This window comes from Lichenostomus cassidix, chromosome 29 (assembly GCF_008360975.1).
Source record: "Lichenostomus cassidix isolate B80296 chromosome 29, HeHo_3.0, whole genome shotgun sequence".
Lineage (NCBI taxonomy): Eukaryota > Metazoa > Chordata > Aves > Passeriformes > Meliphagidae > Lichenostomus > Lichenostomus cassidix.
The window spans coordinates 2,578,905-2,604,253 of NC_139509.1; the positions used below are offsets into that span (position 1 = coordinate 2,578,905).

At 50.3% G+C, this 25,349-nt stretch overlaps 1 protein-coding gene across 4 annotated transcripts; it reads right to left on the reverse strand.

The window, feature by feature from the left end:
* On the reverse strand, positions 1-25,320 carry LOC146425903 (R3H domain-containing protein 2-like). Of its 4 annotated transcripts, none has more exons than XM_085041009.1 (11): positions 10,946-11,280; positions 6,917-7,115; positions 6,111-6,152; positions 5,586-5,672; positions 5,230-5,356; positions 3,974-4,052; positions 3,273-3,332; positions 2,960-3,100; positions 2,175-2,283; positions 1,003-1,098; positions 1-52 (listed from the first exon to the last, which is right to left on the reverse strand). In XM_085041009.1, exons 1-11 carry the CDS (start codon positions 11,125-11,127, stop codon positions 17-19), a joined length of 1,158 nt encoding a protein of 385 aa, XP_084897135.1. In that variant the 5' UTR covers positions 11,128-11,280; the 3' UTR covers positions 1-16. The 4 variants fall into 4 exon arrangements, with proteins under 4 accessions (XP_084897135.1, XP_084897138.1, XP_084897137.1 ...); XM_085041012.1 differs by lacking the exon at positions 10,946-11,280 and adding an exon at positions 25,163-25,320 and having other exon boundaries at positions 2-52; XM_085041011.1 differs by lacking the exon at positions 10,946-11,280 and adding an exon at positions 14,641-16,292 and having other exon boundaries at positions 2-52.
* Between the last annotated feature and the right edge of the window lie 29 nt (positions 25,321-25,349).

Here is a 25,349-nt window from a genome sequence, read left to right on the forward strand (position 1 = left end):
CACACCAGGGCTGCACTCACCTGCTGTCCGTGAGGTATCCATTCTGGCCAGACTGGGAGCACAACCATGGAGATGGGGAGGAGAGAAAAGGGAGACTTAGTAACGCTGAAAAAACAAACCCAAAGGGTTTTTTGATTTTTGTTTGTGATTCCAAAGGGTGGGGTTGTGATTCCAAAGGGACACAGGAGTGGTGTTGAGCCTCCTGCACCTCCATCCAGGCCCTTGGGAACCTTTCCTGATCCCTGCCAGCCTGAGATATCTCAGAGTTCTCAGCTCCCTCCTCCACTGAGGCAGCTTTGATGGTATTTTTGTCCAGGTGACAATCAAAGCCAGGCATTTCAAAGTCTTTCTGTCCTAAATGCAGCATTTGGAGCTGAGTCCAGCTGGGAGAGTTCCTCAGAGCAGCCTCTGAGCCAGATGTGGGACACAGCTCCACACAGAGAGCAGGGATTTCAGAAAGCAATAACCAAGCTGGACACTTCACGAGACACACAATGAACACTCTGCTCAAATTCCTCCTGGGAAGGTCCAAATTTCTCCTAGAAAGGCCTGAATTCCTCCTAGGAGGGTCTAAATTCCTCCTGGAAATTAGGCTCTCCTAATTCCTAGGGCCTAAATCCCTGCTGGAAAGGCAGAGCTGGGTCAGGAAGTGGAAGCTGCAGCATAGGGAAGAAACTGGGAGATGCAGCTGCTGCTCCCTTTAGGTCACCAACTGGTTTTTTGGTCACCCAAAAAATGCTACTGCATAAAGTTATAATTTTTTGGACCACATCCAATGCTCCCTGAAATTTTAGGGAAGGAGCAGATTGGAGGGTGCAGGTGCTGCTCCTTTACCCCAGTATCTCAGACATTTTTGCTGGGAGCTGGAATGCACTGGCACATCCCCAAAATTGTGGGAAATCAGTAAAAAAGGCAACAAGATCTGACCTCTCGGCATATTCAAGGCCACCTTCTGGCCCAAATCTCCAGGAGGATCCTGGCAGGTGAGCAATCCAAACTTACCTCTCGTGCAAATATCCGCTCCCTGACCCGCTGATACTCCTCCTCTCGCTCTTCTATGGATTTGCTCCTTCTCCCATCCTGCAAGGGGAGTCTGATCTGAAGGGACAAACACAGCTCAGGGGTCAGCAGTTGCCAGCGGGAGCAGTCAGCTGCTGGGAATTTTGGGTAGGATGTGGATTATGTTGGATGCAGTGATCCAACTTCTGCTTTTGGACACATCTTTGGGATAGTTGTGTCCAGGGATGAACATCCCAGAGGTGCCAGGATGGTCATTCCTGGATATCCATCCACCTCCTGCCCTGAGAACAACCACCCTGCCTGAACTCTGCCTGAGCCAGAGAGCAAGAATATCACCAACAGATCAGGAATATCACCAACAGATCAGAAATATCACCAAAAGATCAGGAATATCACCTTTAACTGTTCCCAGGGGGAAAGCTAAAGGTAATTTTTTTGAGCCACACCCCTGTGGGAAACCAAAAACTGGGATTGACTGCAGCACCCAGCTTCTCATCCTGACTGGAATTCAGGAACAGAGCACAGGACAGCACTGGGGTGATGTGACTCTGGGTTTGGATGGGATATTGGGAACAAATTCCTCCCTGTGAGGGTTGGGAGGTTGTCCAGACAAGCTGTGGCTGCTTCAACCCTGGCAGTGTTCAAAGCCAGGATGGACAGACCTTGGAGCAATCTGAGACAGCAGGTCTCCCTGCCCATGACAGAGGTGGGACTGGATGAACTTTAAGGTCATTTCCAACCCAAACCATTCCATGTTTCACTGAAAATGAGAGCTACAATAGCCTGAGGTCCCTGGAGAAAGCATAACTCACTGCAAACCCTGGGAAGAGAGAGGGGAAAGACACTTGGCAACACTCAGCTGAGGTGTTTTCCCGAGGAAACCTTGGCAAAAGGCTTCACCTTAAAACCTGGCCTAAAAAAAAAACCTTAAAACCCAGCTGATTTCAGGGTATGGAGAAGTGCAGTACCCATTCTTCATCCATTTCCATAGTATTTGGAAAAGTTTTCATGAAATTCAGATGCTGCTGCTCGGGTGGGTTGGGAGCTTCTATTAAATTCAGGAAAACCAAGGGAATTTTGGAGTTATTCTTGTCTTGTGATCACTCACTTCTGACTTTCCCAAAGGCTGCAGATGCCCCAGTGCCACCCCTCACCTGGTTGTCATCCCGATCCATGCTGGTGTCATCCCGTTTTAGGATAAACCTCTGCGGGAACTCTGCGTTCTTCTCATCCTTGATGTGCTCGGAGAACCTCTGCTCGGGGCTGCAGGAAAACCAGAAAATGGTTTTTTTTTTCCCTGGCCCAGAACATGCCAAGATGTTTGTTGTGTGAGATCTCAGCTCTGGCTGATGGCAACAAGAGCTCCTGCCCCTTCTCCAGGAACTATGGAGAGCCAGGGAGGGCTGGAAGGAAAAGATTCTTTTCTATTCCTTCATTCCATGACTGAGTCTTCTAGACTTCCCCTTCTAGATTTCCCCTTCTTATGAGGCAAAAAAAAAAAAAAAAAAAAGTGGTGTGGAATTTATCACTCTATGGAGCATTTCTGGATGGGGAGGGGAGGGGGAGAGGGGAGGGAGGGGAGGAGGAGGGAGGGGAGGAGGAGGAGGGAGGAGGAGGAGGAGGGAGGGGAGGAGGGGAGGAGGGGAGGGAAGGAAGGGAAGGGAAAGGGAAGGGAAGGGAAGGGAAGGGAAGGGAAGGAAGGGAAGGGAAGGGAAAGGAAGGGAAGAAGGAAGGGAAGGGAAGGGAAGGGAAGGGAAGGGAAGGGAAGGGAAGGGAAGGGAAGGGAAGGGAAGGGAAGGAAGGAAGGAAGGGAAGGGAAGGGAAGGGAAGGGAAGGGAAGGGAAGGGAAGGGAAGGGAAGGGAAGGGAAGGGAAGGGAAGGGAAGGGAAGGGAAGGGAAGGGAAGGGAAGGGAAGGGAAGGGAAGGGAAGGAACCTTACATTCGTGTGTTACTGGTCTTGTTGATGATCACAGCCTTCCCGGTCTGATCCACGTTGTGATCCATCCCGAAATAAGCCGCGACCCGGTGGAGCAGCATCCGGTGGTAGGAGGTCATCTGGGGGAACTTCTTGAACTGATTGCTGGGAAGAGGAGGAAAAGGTTGGAATTCCAAGCAATCAGTCACATCAGGATGTCCCAAGGACATTCCCTTCTCCCCTGGGAATTCCTAAAACTCTACAATCAAACAATCAAATCCCTAAACTCTGCATAACCAAACCTCTTTTGTTTGACACAAACTCGATGATCACTTACTTGTTATCACTAATGAACTCGAGAATCTCCTGTTCCAACTTGAGCAGCATCATTCTATCCCTGTCAAGAAAAAAGAAAGGAAAAAGCCACTTTAGGGACAGTGGAACAGCTTTCCCTGTCCTGCAGCAGAAAAAGTCAGAAACTGCCAGAGCAGGTGACACCACTGACCTGATTTCAAACGTTCATCACAGGAAATGGGCTAAAAAACTCTCTACTTGTCAAATATACTAAATTAATCACCAGATTTTTTCCAGTTTGAGGTTGTTTTGCTAACAGCGCTTGGCTTTGGAAAGCCTGAATCCCTGCTCTGCTGGAAGTTCCACTGCTGGAGCCTCCAGCTTTGCCATTCCCATGCCAGCCTTTCCCTCAATTCCACTGATTATTCCCACAGCAGATAATTCTCCTTTACAGGCTGATTTTTGACAATCAGTTATAGAAAAGGGTTCAAAGCAATCAACATTATTTCTTTGCATTCCAACAAATTATTTGTCCTTCTCTCTCTCTCCATCACATGTAATTCAATGTTTGGAATGAAACAGGATATAAAATTACAGTTGTGTTTTTAGTTTCTACATCATCCCAGCTCTGGTAACTCCTGGAATTCCGAAGAGGAAAACACAAACACACTTGCAGACCCCAGAGCTGCCAGAGTGACTCCTTCCACCACCCCTGAGGGAGTTGTTTTACTGAGCAGGACCTACCGTGGGTTTTTTTTCAGTGTATTTACTAAAAATTCATGCAAATCTATTCCAGTGGAGTCTGTGTATTCCTGGCTGGAATCTGAAACAACAACAAGGGCAGCAGAACAAATTAACAAATCACTGAAACAGCAGAGAGGGAGGGGAAGGGAGAAGGGAGAAGGGAGAAAGAAAGGAGAAAAAAGGGAGAAAGAAAGAAGAAAGAAAGGTGAAAAAAAGGTGAAAAAAAAGAGAAAAGGGGGAGAAAGAAAGGAGAAAGGAGAAAGGAGAAAGGAGAAAGGAGAAAGGAGAAAGGAGAGAAAGGAGAAAGGAGAGAAAGGAGAAAGGAGAGAAAGGAGAAAGGAGAGAAAGGAGAAAGGAGAAAGAAAGGAGAAAGAAAAGAGAAAGAAAGGAGAAAGAAAGAAAGAAAGAAAGAAGAAAAGAGAAAGAAAGGAGAAAGGAGAAAAAAAGGAGAAAAAAAAGGGAAAAAAGGAGAAAAAAGGGAGAAAAAAAGGAAAAAAAAAGGGAGAAAAAAGGGGGGAAAAAGGGGAAAAAAAGGAGAAAAGAGAAAGGAGAAGGAGGAATGGGAAAGGAAAAGGAAAATGCTGTATCACGGTGGTTTTTTGTGCACAGGGACATTTCCCTGTGCACACAAAAAGACATTTCCCAGTCCAACCCAGGATGAAGCACCCTTTTCCCAGCACAGCAGGAGCAGCACAAGCACAAGGCACTCCCAGGCCCCATCAGGAGGATGCCATGGGGTTCATGGAAGGACACCTTAATCCCAAAACCAACCCTTGGGCCACACTCTGGACACTCCATGCTGTCCTTGCAGGTCTATATTCCACACTTTGGTCCAAGCAACTTCTGCTTCACAATCCTGAAATCCTGCAGGTTCTGGGAAACCTCCCTGCTCTGTGTTTCCCCTCTTCCCCCATCCTGTTTAATTTAAAAATAATTGCAGAATAAAACAATGAAATTGAATCAGCACCAGTGCAGAGCTACCCTACAGGGATTTTGGGTGGAGTTTGTTCCCCAGATCAATTCTTTTAGCTATTTTTATGCCCCAGGAACCTGTGAGTCTGTGAGGATTATGTCAGCCTGGAGAATCCCTCCCTCCTTTCTCCATGAAACATCCCTGGCAGTGTCCAAGGCCAGGCTGGACAGGGCTTGGAGCACCCTGGGCTAGTGGAAGTTGTCCCTGTCCAACACCAGCCCCACTTCCAGAGGATTCTCAGAGCAGGTGAGCAACACCTGACCAGCTCAAAGCACCACCTGACCTCGAGAGAGCATCTTCCTCGGTGTTTTGTCTTTGTTCTTCTCTTTTTCTTCTTTCTCCACCCCATCTTTCGTGGATTTCTCCTCTTCCTTGTCAGAGGGGCAGCTCACGTGCAGCTGGATGATGTCCTGGGACACAACAAAAGAGGTTTGGAGTCCCCTGGACATGTCCTGAGCCACAGCCACGGCTGGAGAAGCACCTCAGGAAGGTGTCAACCAGCTCTTGTGGGAATTTCTTGTGGAAATTTCCTGTGCCTTGGCTCCCCAAGGGATGAGAGAGCAAGACATGAATAATTTCTAGCAATTCATGGATTTCCTGGGCTTCCACACGCCCGAATTTGTCTCATTCTGGGCTTACCTGAGACTCCAGCAGCCCATCCACGAAGGGGCCTGAGGATTCCTCACACACAGCCAAACTCCTGACCAGTTTAAGCTTTGAGTTAGACTGGAAAAGGTAGAGAAAAAGTGGTTACAACACCTCAGCCAAAACACACACTTGAATTCCTGCAGCTGCATTCCCATTCCCAATTAAACTGCTCAGTAAAATCCCAATTAAATCCCAATAAGAGGGATATTCCCCTCAATATACAGGGATGTACAACTTGGAATCCCTGAGCAATGAGTTATTTTATTCCTTCAGCCTCTGAACCAAATTTTAGGTGAGAATTTCCCTGCCTTAATTCCTGCACTCCCTGACTTGCAGGCAGATCAATTCCAGCTTTTATCCTGTTAGAAAGAAGCACTGATGGGAATTCCTGTCCTAAACCATCATGTGGCTTTCTGGAGACAGGAAAGGCTCAGCAGCAACATCCTAAAGCTGGGATCAATGCTCAGCTCAGAGCAATCAGGATATTGGATGCTGGGATGTCAGCAGAGCTCCTACCTTGGCTCTTTTCCTGGCGTGTCCATGACTTGATGTTCGTTTCTGTGGAGAGAAAAAAGGCAAGAAGCTTAAGGCTGGAAGTTTTCTGCCATTCCTGGGACACAAAAAGGGGTCATGCCAGACAGTGCTGCTGTCCAGAGAGCCACTGAGTCACCTGTGAGCCCAGAAATCTCCCCACTCCACCCCAAAGTGGCTGGGGAGGCTCTCCCTGCACAGCTCGGGGTCTGCTCATGCAGCTGTGAGCACATCTGGCAGATGTGCCAACCCACAGCTGGAATGGCAGCAGCAGCCAGCAGGCAGCTGAGGGTGGGAATTGCTTCCAGCTCCACCAGGAGCCGAAAGCACAGGTGGCAGGAGAGCAGAGCAGTGGGAATGAGTCTCATCACCCAAAAATGATGCTTTTTTTTCCTTATTGAAATGAAATCCCAAACCATTCCCATCCTATTTTTAACTGCAGCGCAGCAATAGTCGAGCAGCATTGCTGACACCAAGCTCTCCCTGGATGCCTTCACTTGACATCAAGTCATTAACTCATCCTCAGATCAAAGAAAGGAGCAAGAGGGAGGTGACAGCCCTGGCACGAGAACTGGGGACAGAGCACGAGCGTCCCCAGGGAATATTTCAGTTATTCCACTCCCAGGCTCAGGGAATATTTCAATCATTCTGCTCGGGAGAGATTCAGCTAAAGAGGAAGGAAGCAGCCTGGGAAAGCTGCACAGTGGGGGAAAGGAGGCACAGGGGGCAGATTTTTTGGGAAGGGATGGGAAGCAGCAGGTGAGGTCTCAGCTCTCCCCAGCCACACTCACCTGAGATTCCTGGCGCACGCTGACCTCCTCCCCCCCATCCTTCTCCACCTCCTCCTTGCTTGGCGACCTGGATACATATTTGGTTTTGTTCACAGATTCCTCAACCACCTTTTTTTCCGATTCCTTCATAATTTCCAGGGACTCCTGTGCCGTGTTGCTGTTGGACATCTTCAGAGGCCTCCGACGCAGCGAGGGGCACCTGCAGGGCAAGGGACAAAAAATCTGCATTTCCCTAAATCCCAGCCCAGCTCTTTTTGGAATTAGTCAAATCTTGACTGAGAAAATAGCCTTGTATCCCAAACATGCTCTGTGAGATAAGGTAATCCTGATATCTCCCCTTCTTCTGGTCAGATACTTCAGGAAAAGTGGGACATTAAGACAAAAATTCCTGATAAAGTTGCATTTAATTGCTTCCCTTTGATTAGCAAGAACCAAGCCCTGGCACAGGTTGCCCAGAGAAGCTGTGGCTGCCCAATCACTGGTCCAAGGCCAGTTTGGAGCACCCTGGGATAGTGGAAAGTGTCCCTGCCCGTGGGAAAGGATGGCACTGGATGAGTTTTAAGCTCCATTCCCACCCAAACCATTCCGTGATTTTATTATTCCAGTCACTCAGCACAGATCTCAGAGTCTGAGCAAGGACTAAACCAGCTCCATACAGCTGTGGAGGGATGTGGCACCAGGAAATATCTTTGGAGAGACAAGTTTCCAAAAAGAAAATGGGAATTTCCAAAAGCAATGGGATGTGGCACTGGGAAATACCTTTGGAAAGACAAGATTCCAAAAAGAAATGGGGAGCCTAAATGTGAGTGAGGCTCAAACAAAACCCCTCGTAGCAGAAAATGCATCTGATGTTTAATAACTCATTTTCAATTCCTTTGGCAGAATGTGGCTGAAACCAAGTCAGATCTCATGGAGATTTATCAACTCCTGACTCTGCACAGGAACAGCTGATATTCCTCGACTATTCCCCTGTAATTTGTGGAGCTGCTGAACACAAAATGTGGATTTGACATTTATGCAGTTGCTGGAATTGGTTCCAGACACAGGAAGCAGGAGAATGCAGTGAACTGCCTCTGTTCCATGGACTCTTGTGGGGGTTTGGGACAAATTTGCTAAGACACGGAGGGCAGGTGGCCCTGGGGGGACTGGGAAATGCCACATCCAGTGGGAGGATGGGACAGGAATGACACAGGGAGGCACCTCAGCCACCTCAGCTCCCTGTATTTCATCACCACCTCCTCAAGGTTGGCCATGAGTGAGGCTGCTGCCAGTACAGAACCACAGATGTGATAACCAGGAAAGGGAAAAGTTGCTTCATTCGAGGTTAAGCGGCGCTTTAAGTGGGTGGAAAATAAATATCCCAAAAACTTTGTGGGGAAGGGTGCAGGGAAAGCATCCACCCTCCAGCTGCAAGGGTCTGTTTTCATCCCAGCAGGCTGACATCCAGCAGTGATGTTCCCAGGGATGCTGCACAGGGTGACAGGAGCCCCACACGAGGGAATCCCGACAGGAATTAGGTCAGGAAGGGAAAAGGGAACACTCGTGTGATGTGCCTCATTCGTGGGAGGATTGTGCAGGGGGTGAAGGTGGCAAACTCTGCCTCTCCACGCCCCAAAACATTCCACACTGTAGGAAACTGCTCTGGGCTCATGCCCAGGCCGGGGGCTTAAATATTCCAAGAGGATCTGGAGCAGATTTGGGGAAGGGAGGGAGGAGGCAGCGCCGGAATTGCACACATGACACTCAACTAAAGGAGCAGGTTTTGTACAGCTCATTCCCCTTGCACCACCCACCCTCTAACAAGCTTTTCCCCCCAAGCCAAACATCTCAGCCAAATTTAAGAAGGATAACAGGATCTCTTCCCATCGTGCCGCAATGTAACTTCAGCATCACACGGGGAGTATTATCAGATTTCCCAGAAAAGACAACTCAGAACCACCGAAGTGACATTTATCAGCTGCCCCCTCCTGTTACAGCTTCCTTCCCCACCAGCCAGCCTCCAGGACATTTCCCTGCATACAGAATTCAGGGAAGATCTGTGCACTGCTGCTTTCCAGAGGAGGATTCCTTGCGGGATGAATGAATCAGCCCAGCTCCCTCGGGCAGCCGTGGGATGCAGCGAGGGGGTGGCAGACACGAGTGACGGTGACAGACAGGGTTTGTGGAGAGTGTGGAAGTTCAGAGGACTCAGAGGGGTGGGTGGGATTGAGCTGGGCCTTGGGAGAGAGAAAAATATGACGTGGATGCAACACAAAATCTGTGTCAGGAAAGAGAATGGAGCAAAGGTGGGGGAAGGTGGAAGGGAGGAGGTGGGTGAGGTGCTGTTGCTGTTTTGGTTTGGGGATGAGGATTGGCAAAGCAACTGGGCCAGTGACAGCAGTGACTGGGCACACTGGGAATGCTGGCCAAGGGCCAGGGAGTCGGGACACATTTCCATCCTCCTCCTCACCCCAGAAAGGAACACGGAATTCCACCTCTGCTGCCTTCTTGCCACCCGCAGTTTGCAGCTGCCGAGCCCCAGGAATGCAGCAGCAGCAGCAGGGAAAGAAAGCAAGAAAGTTCTGCATTTCCAGTTCAGATGGATCCGGCAGCAAATCTGGAAAAGGCAGGAAGCTCCTGCTAAATAAACTCTCTTCCTGGCCTTGTTTCTCAGGGAACAGACCCGCTCCTGAGCTAAATGAGGGTGCAAAGGAGACATATGGCTGCCGGGAGCAGCTGCCCACACATAGCTCCGGTGGTGCAGCAGGATGGAGGGATCTGAGGTGGGGATGAGGGATTTGAGGTGGGGATGGAGAGATGTGAGGTGGGGATGGAGGGATTTGAGGTGGGCATGGAGGGATTTGAGGTGGACATGGAGGGATTTGAGGTGGGGATGGTGGAATTGGAGGTGGGGATGGAGGGATCTGAGGTGGGGATGAAGCGATCTGAGGTGGGGATGGATGATTTGAGGTGGGGATGGAGGGATCTGAGGTGGGGATTTGAGGTGGGGATGGAGAGATCTGAAGTGGGGATTGTGGGATGTGAGGTGGGGATGGAGAGATCCAAAGTGGGGATGGAGGGACCTGATGTGGGGATTAGGGATTTGAGGTGGGGATGGTGGAACTGGAGGTGGGGATGGAGGGATCTGAGGTGCCTCAGCCTCCACCTCTCAGGTGTCAGGGCTAAGGAAATGGGTGATGAAGGAGGAGATTGTCCTGCTCTGCTCTGGGGCAGAGTCCTCGAGTCCTGTGGGGACAGTTTTGGGTGCCACACTACAAGAGGAGTCTAAAGCTATTGGAGATCACCGAAAAGAAAGACATGGAGATAGGGAAGGGTCTGGAAGGGCCATACAAGGAGCAGCTGAGGGCACTTGGCTTCTTCATCCCCATCTGCAGCTTCCTCATGAGCATCAACCTCTGCTCTCTGGAGACCCAGTACTCGAGGGAACAGCTGGAGCTGTGCAGGGGAGGTTTAGGTTGGATATCAGGAAAAAGTTTTCCCCCAGAGGGTGGTGGGGCACTGCCCAGGCTCCCCAGGGAATGGTCATGGCCCCAAGGCTCTGAGAGTTCCAGGAGTGTTTGGACAATGTTCTCAGGGACAGGGTGGGATTGTTGGGGTGTCCTGTGCAGGGACAACCTGGGAGTTGGTGATCACCCCAAGTGATCCTTGGGGTGCCTTGCAAATCAGGATATTCCATGATTCCAGGTGGGTTTCACCTTCCCAGCACCTGCCCAAGCCATGGCCATTGGAACAACTGTCAATGCTACAGCATTCCCACCTGGATTCCAACTCCTGACTCTCCTCCCTCCATTGCCCTTGGTTACCAACCAGCTCTGGTTTGCCTTTCCCAGACTCACTCCCTGGGACATTCAACAGGCCCATGTCCCCACAGCAGGGATGGGACAGAACAGCCTTTCTGTTCCCTCCCAGCCCAAAATATCCCAAGATTTCCCCAGCCACCCTCTGCCGGTGTTTGGGGGCAGCAGCACCCACCACCCACCACCCATCACCCTCCCGCTGGGTACCAGTGATGCTCTCCGAGCAGCTCACCGATTGGCTGCCCGGCAGCCAATGGGGAGCCGAGCTCCATGGCAACGGGCTCTGTCGCCAGGGGCAACAGGGCGGGGGTGACTCAGGTCCTCCTCCCCAGCGCGGCACAGGCTGCGGAAAAGGGTTTTGCACAGGAAAAAGTGGAGGCGGTGGGGTGGGGAGGGGGCTGAGAATCCAGGCATGAAGCCCCTCAGGCTCTGTCAGGCCCTCTCCACGCTCAGGGATTGTCCCAGTGGCTCCAGGATGGGGACAATCCTGGTAAACAGGGGCACCTGCCAGGTGCAACAAGAGGCTGGGATGGAAGGATTTGTTAATTCAAAATATCTCCATCCAGGGCTCCACTGAGGTGAAACATCACTGCACCAGCACGGCTGCCCAGCACCCCAGGAAAGGTCTGCAGGCTCGGCTGGAATTCCGACAGGTAAAGAGGTTTTGGAGTTCACTCCCCTTCCCTCCTGCTGGAAAAAGCAGCTCCAGTCAGGCAACAGCACCTGGTTCAGCGAGAAACCCCAAAACCAGCAACACTCATCAACTCCAAAGCCACCTCTCCTCAATTCTCTCCTTATTCCTTATTATCAGGAACAAGGATTTAATTCCTCCCTACCTTAGAGTTCCCACAAAACCCCAGCAAAATTCCCCACAGGAGGCCAGACGTCTTTGCCTGCACAGTCCCCGTGCTTAGTCATTGCTTTAAATCCTAATCTCCACCCCCACATGACATCAAATTCTGAAATTATGATGCAGATGGAAGGGTTTGACTCCAGGTGAGAAGGGGGGAAATAACCTTATATGAACAAGGAGACAGGAAATGCAGGTGAGTCAAAGTGAATGCTGGAAAATCAGGAGGTTTCCTGTGGAAAACATCACAAAGCACAACATCATTTCAGGGGGAGTAAATTACTCTGATATTTTGTTACTTCCCTCCACCAAGGTAAGAACTAAACTCAGGAAAGGTGTCAACTTGCTCCCACTGTATTCCAGGAGTGTGACCAATATCAGGACTGCCAAAATCATTTCCATGTGATACCCAGGAATCACATACAGGTGCACAAAAGTTTTATAAAAATCAGTATTTCTTTCTTTTAGGAAGTAATTCCTCCCTGTGAGGGTGGGGAGGATCTGGCACAGGGTGCCCAGAAGAGCTGTGGCTGTCCCTGGATCCCTGGAAGTGTTCAAGGCCAGGTTGGAGCAACCTGGTTTAGTGGAAGGGGGTGAAGGGAAATGAGCTTTAAGCTCCCTTCCCACCCAAACCATTCCATGATTCCATATTCAGCTCCTTTCTTTCACTTTCCTCACCTTCAAGCCATCTCATGTCCCACCTGGGCACACCTGAGCCACAGCCTCAGCTGTTCTCTGCTGATCTCCAGCACTCCTGGGTCCAAAAATCTCTTAAATACTCTGATCTGGATGGGAAAACTTCGCTTACACCTGCTTTCCACGTGTGGAAAAGGAAACACAGAGAATTCCTGCTGCAATTATCCTGTGCCACAGCTCTACATGTCCCAGACAGGTTAACACTGGGAGAAAAGAACTTCTGCACAAATACCCCAGGAATTAAATGGTCCTAAGGAAAATTTCCCTAAGGAAAGAGGGATAAAACAGTTTCAATTCCAAGTTGTCAGAGCCTGGAGCTCCCAGCACCAAGGGTCACTCTCAGCCCTGCTCTGCCCTCAGGTAGGAAAAGGGATATTATTGGTTTGATGTTAAAAAGAAAGGAAACAGTGATGCTTGCTGTTCTCTTTTCCTGTGATTTTTGGGAGCTGCTTCAGGCTGAGCAATAACCTTCTCACCCCTTCACTTACAAAATCCAAGAGAGGAAAAAACCCAAAACCAACACCAAAAAAAAACCAAACCAAAACCAGAAAACCAAAAACCAAAAGCCAAACCCAAAACAGTTAACAAGTGAAGGATCATCAGTGAAACAGCCCTGGAGAACGAAGGGCTTCCTGGAGAAGGAAGTGCTGCTCCAAATGCAGCACTGAAGGTTTGTGGACAGTTCCTGAGGGTTCCTGGGCAGAACTATGGGAAGAGAGGAAAAGAAATCCAGGATGAGAATTCCCTGTCAAGAGCTCCCTGCTCCATTTCACACCACTTCCCACTGCCTCATCACGAGCTATTCCTGTATGCATCCCAAAAAGCAGGGAACTGCTCGGGTGACGTCAAAGCAGTTTCCCAGCAACAATTAATGAGGGCTGTCCACCACAGGGGTTTCCTGAAAAGCGAGCAAGGAATTATCCACCTACTTTCGGCAGTGTCAGGATGCAATAGGACAGCATTGAAAAGGGATTTCTGTTAACCCTTTGTGGCTCGGTGGGAATCCCTGGTAAAAGTCCCACCAACTCACTGCTGATTCTTTCAGAGAACCCCAAGTAAAATTCCTTTTATCTGAGCCTATCCAGAATGAGGCACCTGAGTTAGAGGTACCAACCAGGCTCAGGAAAACATGGAAAAGCTCCTCTCCTGCCAGCACTTGCTCCCATTCTGAGCCTCCACCAGCATTAAAAATCTGGACGAGGGAACAAGGAATTTCCCCACCTTCCTGAGCTGACCTGGCTGGCAAAGCACATCCCCAAACTTTATCAGCCCCAGAGCATCCCATGGAGCAGAAAACCTCCATGGGAGGAAGGAAGAAGGCAGGAATTTTATCTGTATCCCTCCTCCTGCTCTCCTCCAGCTGCTGCTCCCACTTTTCCCCACACTTTTCCCCCTTGGATGTTCTCCAGGGGGATCCAGAAATGGATCTGAACATAGGAAAAAAACAAAGGGGGGAAATAATGATTCAAAGGAAAAACAACTTTATCTGTCGGCTGCCAGCGGCAAAAGTTGGGATTGAGTGTGAAGTCTGAGAGACTGAGGAGCAGGTAGAGAGATCCTGAGATCCCAAAGTACATTAACCACACCTCAACCCCAAGAAAAGCAGCTCCCAGCACTAAATCTGGAATAAAAAGAACATAACTGCTTGGGCGTTAGGCAAAACTGGGAGATGGACATGTGCAAGGAGGGGGAAAAGTCAATTCAACCTCCTGATTGCACTAAACTCAACTCAGTGAGAGGTTTAAATTAATTTAAAAATGAGGTTAATGTACCAGTGAACACAAGCACCGTCCTACAGAACACCAAATTGCATAAGCCACCCCAAAAACGTCACATGGCACACAGCCAACCGAGTAGCCAACGCTCCCCACCAACTAGCCAGCTCCAAACAAATAAACCCATTAAAACACAACCCAGCAAAAGAGCTGGGAAGATTCTCTCTTTGAAAAACAAAAGGAATTACCCAGGAGCAAGCTGCAGACGGAGATTCTGCACAAGGAGATTCCATGATGCTGTCAGGGGAACTCCTTAATGACATGGCAGAGCACAGGATGCCGACCGGGGATTCCCTCTCTCCGTAGGTGAATCCCCAGCAGCACAAAGGGAGGAAGAGGAGAGCTCATCTCACCCTTCCAACTCCTCTCTGGGATCCCAGAGCCACAGATTTATATAGTCCAGCTCCATTTTAAATTAACCCCATCCAGCAGTAAAAAATCCTGGCACTTACCAAGTGGAGAGGGACATTTTCAGCTCCCCATCCCTAAAATATCCCATATTTACGCCGCATTTTGCACCGGGGAGGGGAAAAATAAAAACTCCGATCGATCTTTCTTTTCTCGAGCCCCAAAATAATTAAAACCTCCTTCTAAAAATAAACTCACCGTGGTGGTTCTGCACTCTGAGCACGTCAGCTGTTTCCCGATTTCAAGGGAGACTCCATGGCCGTGACCAGTTCGAGAGGAATTCTGCCAGGATAATATCGCTGCCGGGAAGCCCCCGGAATAAAACGCGATTTTTGCGGCTGCTCCGGCGAGCTCGGGGCTCTGACAAGCAGATCCTAGCTGTTCCCAGGGATGTCAGCACAGCTCTGCCAATAGCCACATCCACACCCCCCTCCTGCTCTCCTGCAAATCTTCAATGGAGCTGCCTCCGCCAGACGCCGTTAAAGACGCAGCATCCGTGTCCCCTGCCAGCCCCGGAGCCACACGGGAAGGGAGCTGGGGGGTCCTGCTGGATGGGGAGGTGGATGTGAGTCAGCAGTGTGTCCTGGAGGCAGCAGGGTCACCAGATGTTGGGGACATCAGGTCCAGCATCACTGGGCAGTGAGGGAGGGGATTGTCCCACTCTGCTCCGGGCTGGGGCAGCCTAACCTGCAGTGCTGGGGGCAGTTTGGGTACCACAGTATGAAAAAGACCTAAAAATATTGGAGAACCAGTTGGAGGAGAGGAGACTGAAAGGAGACTTCTCAGAGGCAACTCCAATCTCTGCTCTGTGTCCAGGGAATGGCTGGAGCTGTGCCAGGGGAGGGTTAAGTTGGATATCAGGGAAATATTTCATCCCAGAGGGTGTTGGGGCACTGAACAGGCAAAGCCCAAAAGCTGCCAGAGCTCCAGGAGTTTTTGGACAACACTCTCAGGCACAGGGTGGGATTGTTGGGATGTCTGTGCAGGGCTGGGAGTTGTGCTCAATGATCCCTTCCTACTCAGGATATTCCATGATCCCACAAAAGAAAGGATGGCAGATATCACCCAAGGCATCAGCAGCCTCCAGAAGGATTCACAACACCCAACATAACACCCCACACCTGCCCAGGGAGGTCACAGCCAGCCTTGCTCTGCTCCTGTCACTGCTGCCATAACTTTTCTGAGGGGTCACTTTGTTAATGGTTTCATTTCAATTCAGTTATTTGTTTTTCTTGCTCGTTTTTTAGTAATTAAATTGATTTTCTTAATCATTTATTGGTGATCAAACATGCAGAGACAGAAGACAAGAAATACAAATGGCCCCAGAGAAGCTTAAAACCTTTCACTTGCTTAAATGTTCCCCAGAAAGGGGTTTTCCACCCCAGACCTGGCAATTCTGCAGGCACAGAGGCTGCAATCAAGTCTCCTCTCCACATCTCATGGATGGAAAATGGGAGAGAAACAAATCATGAAGGATAAGAATACAAAAGTCACCTGCAATGCTATTCCAGTGTTGTCAAAGGTATCAATTAATCAACCCCCAAGTTCCTTTTACATCTCCCATTTCTGGGCACTTCAAGTTTTTTTTTTTCCTCTCAATTCCACAAACAACTTTTACAACAAAGGTACTTGGACAAGAAAACAAAACCATGATCTCACAGGCTGTTTGAGAAATGAGCACTGGTGTCTGAGCAGGGTGAGGATGAGGGGCTTCAGCTGAGCTCAGTCTGAGGACCTCATGAGCTGAGTCCAAGGAGGATAAGGAGCTCCAGCTGAGCTCAGGGTGAAGAGGATGAGGAGCTTCAGTTGAGCTCAGAGGGAGGAGGACATGGGGCTCCAGCTGAGCTCAGTCTAAGGAGGACAAGGAGCTCAGCTGAGCTCAGGGGGAGAAGGATGAGGGACTTCAGCTGAGCTCAGGGTGAAGAGGATGAGGAGCTTCAATTGAGCTCAGTCTAAGGAGGGTAAGAAGCTTCAGCTGAGCCCAGGGTGAGGAGGACAAGGAGCCTCAGCTGAGCTCAGAGCCAAGAGGATGAGGAGCTTCAGCTGAGCTCAGTCTAAGGCAAATGAGGAGCTTCAGCTGAGCTCAGGGTGAAGAGGATGAGGGGCTTCAGCTGAGCTCAGTCTAAGGAGGATGAGGAGCATCAGCTAAGTGCAGTCTAAGGAGGATAAGAGGCTTCAGCTGAGCCCAGGGTGAGGAGGACAAGGAGCCTCAGCTGAGCTCAGGGTGAAGAGGATGAGGAGCCTCAGCTGAGCTCAGTCTAAGGCAGATGAGAGACTTCAGCTGAGCTCAGTCTAAGAAGGATGAGGAGCTTCAGCTGAGCTCAGTCTAAGAAGGATGAGGGGCTTCAGCTGAGCTCAGTCTAAGGAGGATGAGGAGCTTCAGCTGAGCTCAGGGTGAAGAGGATGAGGGACTTCAATTGAGCTCAGTCTAAGGGGGACAAGGAGCTCAGCTGAGCTCAGGTTCTGCTGCTGCACAGGAGCTCCAGAGGCAGTGACTGAGGCTGCAGGAGCCCCAGGGTTGCTCAGCAGGAGCTGGGCTGGAGCTGAAGCCCAGCAGAGTGTGCTCAGAGTGACTCCCTGTGGCAGCCCTGCCAGCAGGATCCAGCCAAACAGCCCAGCTCCAGCTTTTACCCCTTTTTAATTCATCTCTTTGGGGGTTGATTATTGCTGGCACCCAGGAATAGGCCACTGGAGAGTGAAACCTGGAGCTCTGAGACCTAAAGCAGCTCCAGGAGACACTTTGCAAGTGAAGAAGCAACAGAAAGGGGCAGAAGAAGCATTCCCAGGGCAAGGATCACTGCTCTACACAGAGCTTTCAAATTCCCCCAAAGCCAGTGAAGCCAACAGCTTTATTTTGCTAAGGAGTATGCTGTGGTCAGAGGCAGCTTTAGGATAATTAGAGGTGCATGCTGGAGCCCTGCAGTGGCAGGATCAGTGCTGTACAAGGAGAAAACTCAGAATTCTGCTCTCCCCTTCTTTCAGACCTCCCTGCTTTCAAAGATTATCCCATCAGCTGCAGACCCTCTGTCGAGGCCCCACTGTAACTAAAGGAGGAATAAAGCAGCTCCACGAGAGCCTGCAGACCTCATTTCTTCGCCATTTGGGCAGGTGGATCAGCAGACTTTGGAATGTGAAAGCCTCCAGCCCCAGGATATGAGTGCCTAACCCAGACAGCACAGGTGCAGTGTCCTGCAGGCTCATCCAGCTCTTCCCAAAATCCCTGTCCATCACTGCGAGCTGGCAGCATTTCATCCTCATGGAGCACAGGGAGAGGATTTCCTGAGCTGCATCCATCTCCTTACATGGGAGACAGCAAATCCTGCGTGGAAGGAGGAAGAGGAGGAGGAGGAGGAAGAATGAATCAGCCTCAATAGGCTGGACAAAGCTTCACAGAGCAGGTTCCTGCCTCTCACACCGAGAGCCCTCAGCTCTGGAATTGCAGCCACACAGTGAAACTGGGTCAGGGGAAGCAGGGACGGGAGAGATGCAGCAGTTCCAGGTATTGCCGGTGCTCCTGGCTGGCAGGGATGCTGCCAGTGCCCAACAGTGACATCGAGCAGGAAACAAAGGGAAAAGCAACAAGACATTCCCTCCCTCCCTGGCAGACTAGTATGGATGAGTCCAGGCTCTGTTTGCCAGCCCAGCTTCCATGGAGAGGAGACATGGCAATTAGGAAGAGGATAAATTCCAGTGAAAGGGGGAATAGTCAGAATTTGTGACACTAAACCAGTGGGGTGGCACTGCTGCATGTCCCCACCAGCAGGCAGGACTGGGATCTCCCAGGGACAGACTGTGGCTGGAGAGGGAGAAGAGCTTTGCCAAGGGAATTCCACTCATCCAGCCAGAGCAGAGAACTCCCTGTCCCCCTGGAAAAGGGGAAAGCCCCAAAAACGTGACAGGTTCACATCTCACTCCTGTCAGCCTCCACGGGAAGGAGGGAAAGGAAAATCCTCAAGGAGCTGGATCCCAGCTATCCTTTGGGATGGACCTGCCCTTGCTCAGCATCCAGCAGCAGCCATCCCCAGCATTAATTACTGGAATGCACAGGTAGAGAGCCACGCTCCAGACAGCATCTGCTTCCAAGGACAGGAGGAGCACACGGACTGCAGGGAAGAGCTGGAGATGGAGAGGCTGCCTGGGGTGACTCAACGTCAGGCGCTGCCAGGTACTCGCCAGCAGCCAAGCGCAGGGATCAGCGAGGACACGGAATATTTGGACAGACACTACAGAGCCACATGGCCACTCCAAGACCTTCCCAAGTCCTCCACAAGTCTGATGCTGTGTTTTCCTCAGCATGTGCACGTAGTGAGACTTCCCAGGCTGGAGTTATTATCCAGGCAGTACGAAGAATTTTAATTTTCTGTTTTATAAAGGGCCTTTCCCTTCAAACCTGGCTTGGCTGTGGATGCATTATCCCGGCAATGTCTGTCTGTCCCAGCATGGAGAGCATCAAACACCTGATATTCAGAGGGTCCAGGCCTGGCCTGTGACCCCTTGACCCCTCCAGCCCCTCTCCAAGCCAGGCCCAGCGTGGAGTGACACTGCCCAGGCTGGAACCATTCTCCAGGCAGTACAATGAATTTTAATTTTCTATTTTAAAAAGGGCTTTTCCATTCAAACCTGGCTTGGCTGTGGGTTCATTATCACAGCAATCACTTCCTCCCTGTCTCTCCCAGCACGGAGAGCATCAAACACCTAGAAATCCAGAGGGTCCAGACCTGCCCTGTGACCCCTTGACCCCTCCAGCCCCTCTCTGAGGCAGGCCTGCTGTGGTTTGCCATGAACCAAATCTGTCAATGGCTCAACACAGACACGTGGGCAGCGCCGAGCAGGGAGAACGTAGCATGCTCCATTCAGCTCCAATCCCTGATAAATAATTCAGCAAGAGAAATGCCGCAATACAGAGCCCAGCAAGATTTAAAAATAGACCGTGCGCTGCTCCGGAGGAACGGAGGGGAGCAGAGGGGTGCCAGCAGTGGGGAGCCAGCAGCTCCTCACCCCGACCCCAGCACAGGTATTCACATTCCCTTTTAACTGGGAATTTAACCCAATTGTTGGTAAAACAGCAGCAGCAATCCAGGCTGGATCCTGTCCTGGATCAGAGCCCTGCAAGGAGGCAGAGTCCCAAAAAATGAGCCCCAGCAGGAGGAAGGATGGAGGTGGGAAAATCCAGCTGCCAGCAATCCAGGCAGTTCCATTCAACACTCATAGCACCAGTTGCTGGACAACTGTTTCAACACTTATATCCCAAATAATGCCAAAACACAAAATAAAATACAAAATAAAATACAAAATAAAATACAAAGTAAAATACAAAGTAAAATACAAAGTAAAATACAAAAATAAATATATCTAAATATCCCAAATAATATCTAAGTATAGCTAATATACAAAATCATACAAATATACAATGTATCTATCAAAACTATATAAATATTATCACGCAAACATCACTCCCAGTTAGGCAACAAGCAGGAAATTGTCGTCTCAGGATTCCATCACCCTTCCTGCATCCTAAAAAAACCCCAAACCAACCCAACTTCGTGCTACCCTAAAATATCCAACTCTCTGAACAGTGTAGGTGTCACCTGCATTTTTGTGGTGGGAACTAGAACACAGAGAGGATGTAGGAAGATCATTTTCAGCTCCTTCCACCTGTACAAAACACTTCCCATCCCCTGTTAATTATTAATTAGCCTCGGTCAAAGGTACAGCCCCTTTATCCCAGTTTGCCACTGGGATGCTCTAAAGGAAAAAAATGGGCTTTCCAGGTTTTGCAGGAATACTTTGCCAGATGGCTGCGTTCTCCCCTCCTCTCCCAGTTTCAAAAATAGCTCCAGAAAGACACGGATTTTTCCCTGCTTCCTCGTGAACAGCGATCCCAGCTTCCCAAGGACTTGTGAGATGGGAAACTGCCACTAATAAGAATGTACAGAGTGAGTTTTCATAAGGAAAAATAAAATTGTATCATGTATAGGTAATGGAAACCTAATAACTCTGGACTCAGAGGCTTTCCATAAATAATTTAGAGTTTTCCCAATAAATATGAAAATAAATACATTGAAAACACAGCGGCAGCTACTGTGAGGAGACTCTGACAGGACATCAAAACTCCCAAAAAAGCTGCTGGTCAGTGAGGAGATGGAGGAGAAGCTCCCAACGCTCCCACTAGTGGCAAGACGAGACTCCTGCTATCCAAAATCCACACAGAATCCATCCACAGGCTGTTCAGAAACTGGGAATACCCAGAAGGATAACAGGGGGTTGGAATGAGATGAGCTTTAAGGCTCCTCCCGACCCAAACCATGCTGGGATTCCAAAATTCCCTGATAAAAGGGAGTTGCTCTCACCCCTGCTGAACCCTCCCAGGCACATCCCAGCGGGAAATAAAGGATTTTTCCTAGTTCTGGGAAGCTCTGTGCTGTCAGGATCAGTGTGAGGGGTTCATGTCCATCCAGGGAGATCAACTGCTTCCATAAATCCCAAATCCCTGTTTGAAGGGAACAATCTTGGTCCCAGCCTGTTTGAAACCAACCTGGGGGTGGACATGGGAAAGGAAAACCCCAAGATTTTGGGATACAGACATGTTTAAAGGGAGAGAAAAGGGTGAGGATGGAGCAACCAAGCCAGTCAGGGAGGCAAGACACGAAGCCCCTCAGCATTCCCCACATTCTGGATCTTCCTTTTCCATCCTCCCTCCTTTTCCCCCTCCATGGTCAAATCCCAAAACAATTTGCCTTAAAGCTCAGGCAGGCTGGGATCCTGCTGGGAAGGACACAAGCATTCCTCACATTTCAGACCTTCATTTTCCAATTTCCCATCCAGAGGCAAATCCCAGCAGGACTGGGCTCAGAGCTCCTCACCATTTGGGTTTGGATATTGGGAACAGGCAGCACAGGATCCTTCTGGGCACAACAGAAGCATCACTGCATTCCCCACCTTCCAGATCTTCCCTCCTGACCATGCTCCCTCTCCTTCCTCCCCATCCAAGGTAAAATCCCACCAGGATTGGGCTCAGAGCTCCTGATCCTTTGGACATTCCATTTCCTCATGGAATTTCCTGCCTGAAACCTCCCCAGAGAGGTCAACCTCCGGGATAACACCTTCCCAAACAAGGCGGATTTTGTGTCTAAACTCAGCTCAGGAGACATTAATTCCTCCAAGAAAAAAAAAGATGTCAAAGCAAGAGGAAAAATTTAAAAACTTCATTAAAAAAAACCCTAAACGAGCTGCTGTGCCGAGTGGGCTGGGCCTGCCCACACTCAATCATCCCCGAAATTCTCCGGGAAAAGCAGTGGTGACTCAGCCTGCGGCACACAGACAGCTTGTGCTCCTGATCTGGAATGGAACTGGCCTTGCCAGGAACCCCTCACTCCTCACAGCCCCCACCCCAGTGCACGTGCTGGGGAATCCCAGTGCTGACAGGCAGCAGGGAAACCCCAACCCATCCTCCCCCTGTGCCCACACTCCTCACCTGGGCTGCAGTCCGGGATGTCCCCCAGCTGGGGTCACTGGGATTGAAGGGAAGGTGCAAGGAAAGATGGAGGAGAGTTGGAGGAGAGGGAAATTCACTCGGGTCCTTGATGACAATTGAGGTTCAACAAGGCCAAGTGCTGCCTGGGGTCACAGCAACCCCATGGAACACAACAGGCTGGGGCAGAGGGGCTGGAAGCTGGGAAAGGCCCTGGGGTGCTGGTGCCAGCAGCTGGACATGAGATCAGCTGTGCCCAGGTGTGCCCAGGTGTGCCCAGATGGGCAAGAAGCCGATGGCACCTGAGCTGTCCCAGCCACTGGGATTGTCCCCTGTGCTGGCACTGCTGTGCCCTCCAGTGCCATGTCCAGTTCTGTCCCTCACAGCCACACAGAGAGTGACCAGAGCTGGGGAAGGGCTGGAGCAGCAGGAGAAGGGTCTGGAGAACTCCTGAGGGAGCTGAGGGGGCTCAGCCTGGAGAAAAGGAGGCTCAGGAGGGATTTTTTAACTCTCCACAACTCCCTGACAAGGAGTGGAGCCTGGTGGGGTCAGATCTGCTGCCAGGGACCAGCAGGACAAAAGAAAAGTTCTCAAGCTGTGCCAGGGGAGGTTCAGGTTGGACATCAGGAGGAACTCATTCATGGAAAGAGTGGTCAAGCATTGTCAGGTTGTCAAGCACCATCAGGTCTGCCACTTGTTCCACAGAATCATGGAATCACTGATGTTGGAAAAGACCTGCAAGAGCATCGAGTCCAACCTGTGACCAACTCCCACCAGAGCCCTGAGTGCCACATGCAGTCATTCCTTGGACACCTCCCTGGGCAATTCCAAAGCCTGGACAACCCTTTCCATGGAAAAATTCCTCCTGATGTCCAACCTGAACCTCCCCTGGGGCAATTTGAGGCCATTCCCTCTTGTCCTGGCAGCAGATCTGACCCCACCTGGCTCCACTTCTTGTCAGGGAGTTGTGAAGAGCCAGAAGGTTCCCCCTGAGGTCCTTTTCTCCAGGCTGAGCCCCCACAGCTCCCTCAGAAGCTCTACAGATCCTTCTCCTGCTGCTCCAGCCCTTCCCAGACTCCACTGTCTTTCTCCAGACACACTCCATGCACCTGGAGGTCTCTGACCTCTCTTTTACCAAACACCAACAGGAAGTTCCAAAATCCATCCTTGGAAACAAACATTCAGACCAAGGCAGGGGTTGAATCCACCTGTCCCTGCATTTGTTTCCTCCCAACACCTCCTTTCCCTGCCAGGGCTGCAACAAGCAGAGAGACACCAACATTTCCAACTGTTTATTCCCTTGAGGAATAAATCCGCTGTGAGTTCTGCCCCTGCAACCATGGTGAGAGGCTCAGGATCATCTCAACAGGCATGAAATCACTTTAACATGGGTTTCAACCTCTGCTGCAGCCTTTGGAGCCAGCCACAAATGGCTATTTGGGAAGAATTTAAGGCAAGAAAAGCATTTTGGCACACAAATGCAGAGGAAGCACCAGAAGCACTGAGTATTGGCAAGATCAGTTTATTAAGTTTCTCTTTAGCCAAAAAAAAAAGCCTTTTGAAAAGTCCTCAAGGTGCCAAGCTGCACTCCCTACCTCTGGCTGCACCTCCTGCTCCAAATTACTCGGGAATAACTCACTGAGTGACCCAAACCTGCTGCACTGGAGTGACTGAGGTGGGAGAGGAGCTGAAAGTTTGGACACAGATCGCTCTGTGTCACCTCTGGGGCACCAACCTCCCCCTTGAAAACAACAAAAAAATATCCAATTTATGAAAACGAGCACAGATTTGGCTCTAATTTAATATTAAATGAGAAAACAAAGTGAAATGAACTGCAAGAGGTGCAGAGAGAGCCACAGAGAGCAGTGTTTGCTGAGAGGGGTGGTTTAGGCACCTCAAAGAAGTGATTCAGGCACCTCAAAGGGTGATTTAGGCACCTCAAAGAGGTGATTTAGGCACCTCAAAGGAGTGATTTAGGCACCTCAAAGGAGTGATTTAGGCACCTCAAAGGGGTGGTTTAGGCACCTTCTCCCCAAAATCAGGGGTTTGGAATAGCAGCACTGCCACAGCCTTAAATTTAGCAACACAAATGGCATCACTGCTATAAGGGGAACTCGATTGCAACGGGGGGATCAGGTGTCACGGGCAGCCAGAGGGGTCCTGAGGAACAGCTGGAAGGAGGGATTGGACATGGATATTCTCCACTGCTCCAAGGCACAGGGGCTGCTTCTCCCACGGGAATCCATCCAGCAGCTCAGCGGTTTCCTTCCCCTTTAGTTCAGTTCACCCAGCTCCCTCTATTCAGGGAATCACGGAATGGTTGGGGTTGGGAGGGAATTTAAAGATCATCCAGCTGCACCCCCTGCCGTGGGGAACACTTTTCACTAGCCCAGGTTGCCCCAAGGTCTGTCCAACCTGGCCTTAGACACTTGCAGGGATGTGGCATTCCTTCCAACCTCTTTTCCAGCCAGGAAAACCGATGAGAACAAACAATTCCTGTGAGACTGAGCAATGCCACCCCTTCTCCCAACACTCCCCACTCCAGCAATCAGCAGGATCCCAAATCCTTAGTCCATAATTTCCCACACACAGTTGTGTGGAGTTCCCACTCTGGACGTGGTTTGCTGCATGTTCAGCAAACGTGGCCAAAAATCCAATTTATTCTTCCTGACACCTTTTCTCAACACTGCAGAATCACAGAAGCATTCCAGGCACAGTGATCGTGGAAAAGCTCTGTGTCCCTGAGCTGATCCATGCCGGGGTGAAGAGGATCCCTACAGCAACAGGTCACTGGGGTTGGGCAGAGAGAAATCAACTCCGGGGTTAGGAACCACCACAGAGAGATCTCAGCAAAGGGAGGGAGGTTTGGTTTGAGCCAAAACACCAAACTGGAAGGCAGGAATTTTGAATTCCCCAAGAGCCACAGTGCTCAGGAATGAACACCAAAATTCTGGTGATGTTCCTTCCCACAACCCACCAGCTACCTCTGTTTTCATCGGGAGCTCTGAAGCACAACTTCTACCCTTTTCCAACTGACCTGAGGACACTTGAATTAAAATGAACCCACCCGTGACACCTCCTGCCAGGAGAGAGAAGCAACTCTGACCCTCAGCCCAAATTCCTACAGCTTCCAAAAAATAGAAACAAAACTCTGGGAGGATTTAAACGGGAATACAGAAAAAGAAGCAACAAACCCACATTTCCATCAGCACAGACCCTCTGGATCCCTCCAAAGCAGCACCTTCCCACCCGTTGGGAGGTCCCAGGACTGGGAATTATTTCCAGGAAAAGCATTTCCAAGCAACCACGTTGTCCATGAGGACAGCAGCTCATCGCACGGCGCTTCCCAGCCCTGGCAGAGCCGCGGGCTCCTCTCCCAGCCGTGCCTCTCGTCCTGCTCGGCTCTCGGCGGGATCCCCGCTCGGTGCAGGGAGCT

What these genes read in the sequence shown, in the direction of transcription:
- LOC146425903 (XM_085041009.1), bottom strand. Translation starts at nt 11,127, where the DNA reads ATGCCTGGATTCTCAGCCCCCTCCCCACCCCACCGCCTCCACTTTTTC. An exon ending in GGCTGCCGGGCAGCCAATCG is followed by an intron (nt 7,116 to 10,945) that starts GTGAGCTGCTCG and finishes CTTGCCCTGCAG; the next exon opens with GTGCCCCTCGCTGCGTCGGA. An exon ending in ACGCCAGGAAAAGAGCCAAG is followed by an intron (nt 5,673 to 6,110) that starts GTAGGAGCTCTG and finishes TACCTTTTCCAG; the next exon opens with TCTAACTCAAAGCTTAAACT.